The sequence below is a fragment of the Trypanosoma rangeli genome (genome assembly GCF_003719475.1).
Source record: "Trypanosoma rangeli strain AM80 chromosome Unknown Tra_15.4_contig_00452, whole genome shotgun sequence".
In the NCBI taxonomy this organism is placed as follows: Eukaryota; Euglenozoa; class Kinetoplastea; order Trypanosomatida; family Trypanosomatidae; genus Trypanosoma; species Trypanosoma rangeli.
The window spans coordinates 3,447-12,979 of NW_021706199.1; the positions used below are offsets into that span (position 1 = coordinate 3,447).

Below are 9,533 nucleotides of genomic sequence, written 5' to 3' on the forward strand. Positions count from 1 at the left end.
CCATATCCTTCGCAGACACTTTGATGCGGATCGGGGCCCACTCACTCCCCACGCCTTGTGCGGCGACGGTGTACGCCTGCATCTCGCCCTGTCCTCTGCGCGGCACGTCACGCACCACCGCAGTCGCCGGCGGCCACCTCCCCATCATCTCGTCAAACCCGCAGCGGTGCTTCCGGGTGGAATCGATAGCGAGGCACCCAGCGGCGCAACACACCAACAACAGCAAAAACACCGCCAGTGATAGAAACGGCATGCTGCGGGGTGGCTGGCACATCGCCCGAAGAAACTGCCTGTGTTGCTTCCGTTTGAACATCAGCAGCGGCATTATTGGTGGTGGCAGTAGTAGCAGTAGTAGTGGTGGCGCAGACCTTTTCCGCGGGACAAAAAACAAAAAAGGAATACAACGATAGTCAACGCCGGCGTCCACAGTTGGGCTCACCGCAAAAAAACAGCGACAATCCAAAACTGAGGCCGCACCGACAAACGCGTGGGCTGCACGATCACACACTCGCCGCCGCCCAAAGAAAAACCCACGCGCACCTGCATGGAGCATCCGCAGTTTGTGACGCACCCGCACAAATCAAAAATAATAATAAACAAATTCATAAACACGTCGCTTACCGTCTCCCCCGCCCAGCCCCTTCAAACCCCGCCAGCATCACCACGCAGTGCGCATGCCGGCAGGACCTCCCCATCACGGCCCCCACCACCCTTAGCGCACTGCAGCAGGAGTGGGGCGCAACGTCAAAAATGAAATTGAAAGAACAATAAAAACAATACAAAATAAACGGGGCACGCAGCACCACCACGACAAGACACACGCAGCAGATGCCTTCCCTCTGCGGTCACAAAAACAAACGCTCGCAGCGGCACCGCTACGGACAAACCCAAATGCAATCGCCCGCCTCCCAGCCGCACCGCGGTGCTCGTGAAAGTGAGGCACCTCAAAGAGTCTCAGGGGAAAACAAGAAACCGCTTCAACCACCACGCACGGCACGTACGCCTCCATACGACGTCCCCAACCGGCACTGACGCACCTTCCGGTGCCAAAAATGCACCGTGCTCTCCTCCTCTTTACGCTGAGCAGCACTCGGGGCGTGAGGCCGTCGCGCCCCCGCCACCTGTGTTATTTGGCGCACTCGCAGCGTGCCGCACGTAAATAATTTCCCCCGCAACAACTCGTCAACGCATGTATCCCCATTTTATCACATACACCTCGCTGTGCACTTACTGAACTGCCTCATTGTGCCGGCGCCGCCGCAGCAACCTGTGGCTCAACCGCCCTTCACCGCCAACACCCCGTACCCCCAACCCACATGCGCAGGGGTACTATTCCTTCTGCAGCAATACAGCGGCCTCGGTGGGGTGCCCCATTTAGGGTCTTGCGTGCAGCGCACACAACCGTCGCCGGTGCCAGCCTGCTGCAGACAACCACTTGTGTTGGGGCTGTGTCTTGCCGACAGAGAGATCCTGCCCGTATGATTGCGACCACAGGCCGCGTTGCTAGTTCCTTTGACAAATGGAAATCCCGGAGCTCCACCAATACGTGTATATATTATACATACACATACTCCCTTCCTCCATCCCCATGTTCGTTGCCGGCTGTTCTTTTATTTCATCTGCCAGTTTCTCACCCATCGGTGCGCCGAGAAACACACCTCGCCGCCACACCTCCCCTCTGCCACCGGGGGACGTCTTCACCACTCCGTGAAATGCGCCCTCGCCGCGCCACGGCCGCATGCCCAATCCCAACGAAAAGAGTAATTCCCAGCACCCGAAAAGGCAATCGACCCCACCGCCGCAAGGAACCGACCAAAAGACTCACGGAAAATGTCATGAAACCAAAAAATAAAAAATTATAAGATATGCCTCCGGATGAGGCCATATGGCTCCCACTCCTAAAAAGCGAAGGATGCACAATGGGGGATCGCAGTTTGGCTCGGTGCGCTCCGCAACCACCCGACTCCCTTCTGCATTGGAGGGTGTCATTATTACCATCAGTTGCAGTGGGGGGGTGTGGCGTGGAAGAACTGAAAATAAAAAACACACGCGCTGCTCCCCAACGCGGCATCGCTGAAAGCTAAAAATCAAGTCATTCGCAAAACAAGCAGGGGAACCACACAAAACCATCTGTCGTCTGCTCAGCCTTAGCGGGTGGCACACTCCCCCCACCGCCTTCTCTCAGCAAAGCACCCCACCCCCGCTGCAATACACACGAGGAAGCCGCCACTCCGCCCACTACACCAACCACAATAATAATACAACTCGCCTCTCCCCCACTCCCAGCCATGCCGCCACCCTTCCTTCCCCACCAAGAAAGAAACGCACTGAAACAATGTCTTGAAACAACACAAACCCATACAACACCATGTAACACACGAGCAGGGAATAGAATTCCCAAACACACTCCACGTCCCTGTCACTTGTCCTGAGCGGCCTTCGCTGGCAGCAACAATCAGCTGGGCAGCCAGCTCCGCGTCAAGCTGCACCTGGCACTGCTCCACCCTTCTCTCCCAAAAGTCTCTGGCAACCTGAAGTCTCGGCACCTCCTTTTCTCCCTCCGTGACATGGCAATCCCGCCTTCCCGTCATTGGCGTGCTCTCAGCGTGCTGAATGTAAATGATCTCCCACTTCATCTTTTCCCACAGCGCCTCCCAGCCCTTGAAGTTGCACGTCATGTACTTCAGAAACGCAGCCACCTTACCGGGAGTGGTGTGGTGGGTGTTGTGTTTTGCCACCTGCAGCCCCGATGAACGTCACTTCTTTCTCCGCACCGCTGTGCCCACCGGCGCCAGCATTTCGGGACCGCCCAAATTAATTTTTTTTCTTGGCCGTTTGCGCTCGTTGCACACCTCGGCCACGTAGAACGCGTCCAGCAAGGGGAAAAAGCACTTGTTGAGCATATACAGAACGCCAGCTTAAAGTTTGGTCTGGATTATTACCCTTCTATTATCTCCACCTGCCATGCATCCGACCACGCAGGGGTCCCTTGGAAAGCAGCCCACCGCATGCCCGTTCGCCAACACACCGGCCCGCGTTACTCCCTCGCTGCGGGGAAGGTGCTTCATCTGGCGAGCAACCGCTTCAGCGACGTCGCTGCTCAGAAAGGCCACGCAGCCCAAGCACTCAAGATCATCAGCTGCAGACTGACTCCACGTTCCCAAAGCGGACAGCAGGCGGGACATCCTAAAGTTCTTCATTAGCACCCGCCTCCGCAATGTTCTTTTTGACCTCAACTGAAACGGGAAAATTCCTGCAGCTTTCCGCGTCCTCTCCATTCCCCGCATTGGGCCTCACCACCACCGACGCATCCCTCACCACACGCAGCACCTTGATCAGCTTGTCCGCAGTCCCGTCCTCGCCCCACTCAACCTTGCCAAACAAAAGCCTTGCGCAGTGCTCCCAGCATATGTCAGACGTGTTGAACAGCGCAGTTTTAATTGCGCTACAGCGCCCTGAGTAATGGTCCTCATCAAAAACGTAGCGAGGGAGCGGTCCAACCACACAAATACGGTCCTTCATCCTCTGCCATCTCTCCTCAAGGTCTGCTCTACCCTCACTGCTTCCCTGCAAGCCACGCAGCAAATCACGCTCCTGCCACGCAAAGAACGCCTTCATCTCTCGTGCATCGTAGCCGTTCACAAAAATGTTAAACGCATTACGTTGTTTCTTCCACCCCTCATAGTTGCTTGCATCAGGCGTATTCAACACAACTCCGCCCCACCGTCGACGAGGCAGCCCCGCCACAACTCGATGGTCCTTAGTCACATCAAAAATATAGTAACCCCCTACGTTAGCCCTTTCTATTTTTTTTTGATGGCCCACAAGCCTTCACTGGTGCATCCGTATTCCACTACGATCCCTGCCATTTCTCCCGTTTTGTGGAAAAGGCACACTGACCCTTCTACAAAGTAGGCCACCACCGTGACCCTCGCGGCGTCGTAGTGCAGGAGCTCGTGCAGCACAAAGGGCCCCATCACCAGCAACTTGCCAATGCCCGCTGTTCCAACCACAAACGTACGACCACTTTATGTCAGTACAAATATCAGGAGAAGGCCAGTTGTCGATGCTTCGCTTAATGACGTTCCACACACACACACCACCTTCCTGCACACAAACACCTCCATCACCACATTTTGGTCTTCACCCACCACTCTGCTGGGGCCAATGTACTGCCGAAGGAAGTCGTTCAGCAAAATTATATTGATTTGGCCAACCCGCACATTACGGACATCCTCGATGGAGCTTGCAAGCGTCCACCTTGGCCGCTGCGGTGCTCTTTCCACCCTTCGGCGCTGCGCGGGGGCTCCTCGGTGCCGTGAAATCTTTCCTCGCGTCTCTCAGACATGTTTTCCTTCGTGGTGGTTAACTTGAGTTGAACTGCAGCACAATACTCAACCAGCAGTCAAAAGGGAGAATGAAGTGATTAATAAAAAAACAGGCAGAGACACGACTCCACGCAGCCGCAACGAAAAAAAAAAAACGAGAGAGAGGGCCACCCACACACGGCACGCGGCGCACACCTACACAAACAACGAGGGAAAATTAGATCTCCCTAGGCAAACCGTGCAAATTGCACGGCACACACAACAACTGCGACGAGGCTTCTATCTTCTCGTATTGCACCTGACATTCGGATCCCCACAGCTCTGTGTGTGTGTAGTCACACGCAAATATCACCCACTCACAGTGAAATTGACTGCCTCGTCGCGGTGGCATTTTGCGCTGCAATTTGCTGAGGTGCGAAGGAGCAGAGCACCCCGCCCCTGTTCGTTCACTCGCAAGAAGAAGAATGGACGCCACCGCATTGTCCCCCACGACACAAATATACGCTGCGCCCAGCACGTGGTGCGGTGCACGTGAATTCCGCGAGGGAACTGTTTGCCACACGACTGGGCCGCACGGGGCACAGCCTGCGAAGGCCGCCGCAGACGTCTCCGCCTCCTTCGGTCGTCGTGGCGGTGGAACCCGCAGATTGTCAGATGCCGGCACATTTGCCCCCGACGCAACCAACAAAAAGAGTGCGGCGGCATATTCCCCTCTGCAAGAGGAGAAGCGGCAGCCCCACTCTGCGGCCACCGCACCACCCAGTGAGCACCACACAATCTTCCGCATTTCTTTTATAGGCTGCACGCCCCCGCAAGGCTCCGCCACGGCAACGTATGAAAATGGAGGCAAAAAACACCCCGCCACCGTCGCCACCAAGCCACACAACCCAAAAGAAAGGCCCAAAGATGGGGCAGAACAAAGTGCCCGTGCGGACGCACCCACAGCAGCAGCAAACTCAGACAAAAGAAGCCACCCACCCCGTGCCGCACTGTTTCAGTTGGCGGCGCCGCGCTTCAAGACAACACTCCCACACGCAGCGCACTGCCTTCGCAAGGAAAGGGGGTGAGTCACAGCGCACATTATTCCTTTGTCGTTGCCTCGGCCTCTTCATCCACACAGAAGGCAGCAGCAGCCACCCGGCGGCACTGCCAGCACCAACTACGAAAGCATCCTCCACGTGCACTGCAATAAATATATGTCGTGTACGTGTGTGCCTGCAGATACAAAAATAAAAAGAGGAAAGAGGATCAAAGCGTGTGAGGACGCACATACACACACAGAAGAGATGCAGGACGCAAAGATGGGAAAACTCGATGACTAAGACTCAAAATGGGACCGCAGCACGCGCAGTGGCAACAAACAAGAAAAACGATTTACCAAAAACAAAAACAAAATTACTCCTAAAGACGGTTTCATAAGCAAAATATATTGTCGTGGAAGGCCCCTCTATTATCCTAAAAAAAAAAATGATTGTTTTGGCCGCATATAAAAACAAATTACATATTCGCCTCAATTACCGAGAGCCCCCGGTGTCCAGACACCGTTTGACTTCCACAGGAGCCCGCAGTGCGTTGCTGTGACTCTCATTCCTTCCTTCCTCCTTCCTTCTCCCATCGGCGGACACACAATGCCGAGAGCGTCCGCAGCCGCCCAAGAAAAGCGGTTAGTTGTTGTTTTTATCCGTCTCTTTTCAAACTGATTCGATGGCCTGCGCGTCATCCGGCACCGTGGCACATGTCCGCACACACCAAAAAACAGGACGTAAGAGAGAGCCCCGCTCCCTCCTGCAGCGACCGCAGTGCCGTGGCGCAGTGAAGCATCTCATGCTGCCAGATAAACACGCAGGCGCAACGCCCTCGCCAACAACAAACCGACAAGACAACAACCAACAAACCAACAAAAAAACACATCCGTAAAGCAGTAAACCAACAAAATACCGAACCAATACACTAAAAAGCAAATCGGTGAATAGCCTCGTCATTGATAGCGGCGAGCAATATAAAAAACAAAAAGGACGAAACAAAATAAATGAGGACCCCGCTGTGCTGGAGCCGATGAAAGAACACAATTTGTGGGTCCAAAACGAATAAAAAAATATATATGCGTAAACGAAAAAAAAGCGTAAAAAAATGCGTGCCCACATGAGAAAATATTTACTTCAGAGAGCGCATGGAGAAACGGAGATGTCCTCAGTAGAAGCACAAACTCCCGTCCACCGGGGTCCACTCAGCACATGGCCGCAAATCCCCACAGCCCCAATAGCAGCAGAAGTAGCCGAGACACATAAGCACGCGTGGAGTTGTCACCTGCACTTTGCTCGGATGCATGTGAGCCATCACCTGCACTTTGCTTGGATGCATGTGAGCCATCACCTGCACGTTGCTTGGATGCATGTGAGCCATCACCTGCACGTTGCTTGGATGCATTAAAGCTGCCACCTGCACGTTGCTCGGATGCATGTGAGCCATCACCTGCACGTTGCTCGGATGCATGCGAGCTGTCAACTGTGCGTTTCCCGGACGCATAGGAGTGGTCAACCCTTTTGAGTTCCTGCTTACTCAGTGGGCGGTTGTACAAAAAGATGTTCTTTACTGTCACACTGCTGTTTTCGCCGCCACCAAAGTAAAAATGAGAGATATCATGCCTCCGTGACTTAAGGGGATGGTAGTTTATTAATATTCCCCACAAGCACGCCGTCCACGTACACGGAGCCCTTGTTGCCCTGCAGCATGAGCGCCACTTTGTACTCCTTCCCCGGCTCCAAAGTGCTGCTGTGTGTTATTCTCGTGATGCCGTTGAAGACTGTCCCCCACCGTTCCTCTGTGGTGTACGACAGCCCCACAAACGTCATGTTTTCCTTGTCATTCAGGCCCGCGCCCAGCAGAGGAACGCTTTCGTTCGTAACCTTATGAATCGTCACCGTCGCCACAAGCGTAAACTCGTAATTCACAACGCTGTGCACATAGTGATGCGCCCGCATGTTCACCGGCCACATGGCGTATGATTTTGACCCCGTGAACTTAAAGCCATCTCTGACCTTCTTTGCATTCGTCACAGTTGCATTCACGCAACGGTACGCGTCGTTCCAACTTCCATCACCCGATGCATCCGACAAGAATCCAACCAGACCGGCCGTGGGCACCGACAACTCGGAGAGGTAGGAGTCCAGCTTTGCCCAAGTCTCCAAGACGGACGTGATCGTTTTCAGCTGCTCCGTTAGGGGAGCAAGAGCCAGGCTGCTTGCCCTGAAAGTACCCCTCTCTTGTAAAAAGTACAACGTATTTTTCGAATAGAGCAGGGTGTTGGCTAACATCGGCTTCGTGTCTATGGAAATGGGCCCGACGTGAAACGTGCGGCTGTTGTCAGCAACCCAAAGGTGGAGCGCGGTGGCTTGCAACGTGCCCTCAGGGGGAATCCCTTTCTGAGTGTACAGCATAACCTTCTTTCCAGCAATGGTCGCAGTGGTGAGGGACCCCACTCTCTCAGCTGTTTGCAAAGAGTCTGGTAAAAACCTGGGATGCACGCGTGTGTGTGCCCAGACAGCCTCCGTCCACGTTGCCCCCATGTCCCTCGACTCGAACACCTTGGAGAGCGAATAGCATTTGGCAACCATGACAAGCTTCCCCTGCTCCCACTCAACGATGAGGGGGTCAGTGCATTCCGCGGGGAACATCCCATGTGGAAGCACCCAATTTTTGCCGTCGTCCTTCGAATAAATGATCGTGGACACAGCTTTTTTGTCTTTTGTCCTCCTCGCCGTCACAGGAAACACAAACGTGCCATCCTCCATCACAACGCCTGAGCCACCACCACCAACAAACTGGCCCAGGCCAATTTGTTTAATAGATGGTTCGATGTGTGGCAAAAGCGAGGTGGGTTTGCCCCATTGGATGACTTTATCTTGCGTGGACTCACCCACGAGCAAATCAAGACCCTGTGAGGACACAATCCACTTCTTCGATGAAGGATCATACTTCTGATGATAGCCCCCCACAAGTAGAAAGACCTTGTTGCCCTTTGTAATTGTTGTGGGTCGGGGCGCATATCTCACACGGTCGTTATGCTCCTCCTGCGTGGTCGTGTTAAAGATGTTGTACGCCTTCGATTTGTTTGCACGGACCTTAGCGACAAAAGACGACCAGCTCTCCGCAGAGTCAACGTACCCCGCCACAACATCAGCGTAAGTGACCGAAGTCTGAATATCACGGGAGTATTGAAAGAATATGTTACCCTCGGCAAGTGCAACCAACACTCCACCAGCACTGGCGAGGGAAGGGTAAGCAAAAGATTCCCTCGTTTGGCTTTGACCTTGTGTTTCCACAATCGTTCGACTCGGCACCAAAAGATCCACAGGGTCTGGTATTTGCACTTCCTTTGGTTTGTTCCTCTCGGCGTAAACAGCCGTACTGCCAAAGCATATCAACAGCACGCAGAGGAGCAGTACCGAAAAATAAAACGGAGAACGGCACATGTTGGATTGTCGCTGCTCACTCATTCTTTTCCTTCCCTCGTTGTGGTGCATCCGCTCAGGCTGCGACGATTGCGTGTGTGTTTGCGTGTGTGTGTGTGAGTTGCTGGTGGTGGCTGCAGAGCCTTCAAAGCGCGCAGCAGCAAGTAGCGTTTGGTCTCTTTCCTTCCAAGTGTGTAGACAAAGTAAATTGAGAAAGGCAAAATGGCAGTGAGGCAAAAGAGCAAACAGAATGAAACAATGGGCACAATCTGCAGTCACAGTGAGCCAATACATCGTCATTGTCTCCGCAGTCACTACGCTTGTGGCGCCTCCCAGTAAGATAGCAAACAAACAAGTAAGAGTTAAATCAACGGAGTGAGCACACTTCCAATGGGGAGACTGCGGACTGCAGCCTCCATAAACACGGCAAATGACAAGGAGGCTGCGAGGGCAGTCAAGAAGAGTAGAAGTACACGGTGCTCACTGCCCACCAAGGAAAAGAACAACTGAAGTGCGGTTTGCACTGCCTTGCCACAGCAATGCGGCATCCCGTTTAGGGCTATCGACACAACCCAATGCCTCGTCTGCACTGAGAGCTGCCTCTTCTGCCAGACAATAATATAAAGAATAGATTCAGCAGCCAAAAAGTGAGAGGCCATCTCCACCTGCTTCGCAGAGTTGGATCGCGCCGCGATGCATGCATGGCGGCAGCTGCATCCGCATAGACGGCAATCGCATTCTATGGCGCCATGGA

At 53.8% G+C, this 9,533-nt stretch overlaps 7 protein-coding genes and 1 pseudogene across 7 annotated transcripts in view, besides 6 other annotated features; all 8 read right to left on the reverse strand.

The window, feature by feature from the left end:
- Positions 1-553, reverse strand: part of TraAM80_08706 (leishmanolysin) — a gene marked incomplete at both ends in the record, with an annotated part of 888 nt that extends 335 nt beyond the window's left edge. The window contains one exon of the mRNA XM_029385442.1: positions 1-553. This exon is cut by the window's left edge and continues 335 nt beyond it. Within this exon, the coding sequence (XP_029234689.1) occupies positions 1-553 (553 nt within the window).
- Positions 554-792: 239 nt separating this feature from the next.
- Positions 793-827: a microsatellite.
- A 1,320-nt stretch (positions 828-2,147) lies between these two features.
- On the reverse strand, positions 2,148-2,678 carry TraAM80_08707 (retrotransposon hot spot (RHS) protein; the record flags this gene model as incomplete). The annotated part of the gene is made up of 1 exon (XM_029385443.1): positions 2,148-2,678. The coding sequence occupies one exon, from the start codon at positions 2,676-2,678 to the stop codon at positions 2,148-2,150; it is 531 nt and encodes a 176-aa protein (XP_029234690.1).
- Positions 2,679-3,186: 508 nt separating this feature from the next.
- TraAM80_08708 (putative retrotransposon hot spot (RHS) protein) lies at positions 3,187-3,618 on the reverse strand (the record flags this gene model as incomplete). Its single annotated transcript, XM_029385444.1, has 1 exon — positions 3,187-3,618. One exon carries the CDS (start codon positions 3,616-3,618, stop codon positions 3,187-3,189), a length of 432 nt encoding a protein of 143 aa, XP_029234691.1.
- Positions 3,619-4,111: 493 nt separating this feature from the next.
- TraAM80_08709 (hypothetical protein) lies at positions 4,112-4,348 on the reverse strand (annotated as a pseudogene).
- Positions 4,349-4,545: 197 nt separating this feature from the next.
- On the reverse strand, positions 4,546-5,115 carry TraAM80_08710 (uncharacterized protein; the record flags this gene model as incomplete). The annotated part of the gene is made up of 1 exon (XM_029385445.1): positions 4,546-5,115. One exon carries the CDS (start codon positions 5,113-5,115, stop codon positions 4,546-4,548), a length of 570 nt encoding a protein of 189 aa, XP_029234692.1.
- Positions 5,116-5,391: 276 nt separating this feature from the next.
- Positions 5,392-5,533: a satellite DNA.
- Positions 5,534-5,683: 150 nt separating this feature from the next.
- Positions 5,684-5,723: a sequence feature (A-rich).
- A 189-nt stretch (positions 5,724-5,912) lies between these two features.
- Positions 5,913-5,937: a microsatellite.
- A 252-nt stretch (positions 5,938-6,189) lies between these two features.
- Positions 6,190-6,236: a microsatellite.
- Positions 6,237-6,518: 282 nt separating this feature from the next.
- Positions 6,519-6,854, reverse strand: TraAM80_08711 (Snake venom metalloprotease inhibitor 02A10; the record flags this gene model as incomplete). The annotated part of the gene is made up of 1 exon (XM_029385446.1): positions 6,519-6,854. The coding sequence occupies one exon, from the start codon at positions 6,852-6,854 to the stop codon at positions 6,519-6,521; it is 336 nt and encodes a 111-aa protein (XP_029234693.1).
- A 128-nt stretch (positions 6,855-6,982) lies between these two features.
- Positions 6,983-8,824, reverse strand: TraAM80_08712 (group II trans-sialidase superfamily; the record flags this gene model as incomplete). Its single annotated transcript, XM_029385447.1, has 1 exon — positions 6,983-8,824. One exon carries the CDS (start codon positions 8,822-8,824, stop codon positions 6,983-6,985), a length of 1,842 nt encoding a protein of 613 aa, XP_029234694.1.
- A 46-nt stretch (positions 8,825-8,870) lies between these two features.
- Positions 8,871-8,913: a microsatellite.
- A 228-nt stretch (positions 8,914-9,141) lies between these two features.
- TraAM80_08713 (uncharacterized protein) lies at positions 9,142-9,533 on the reverse strand (the record flags this gene model as incomplete). Its single annotated transcript, XM_029385448.1, has 1 exon — positions 9,142-9,533. A coding segment is annotated over one exon (392 nt), but the record flags the coding sequence as incomplete, so codon positions are not given.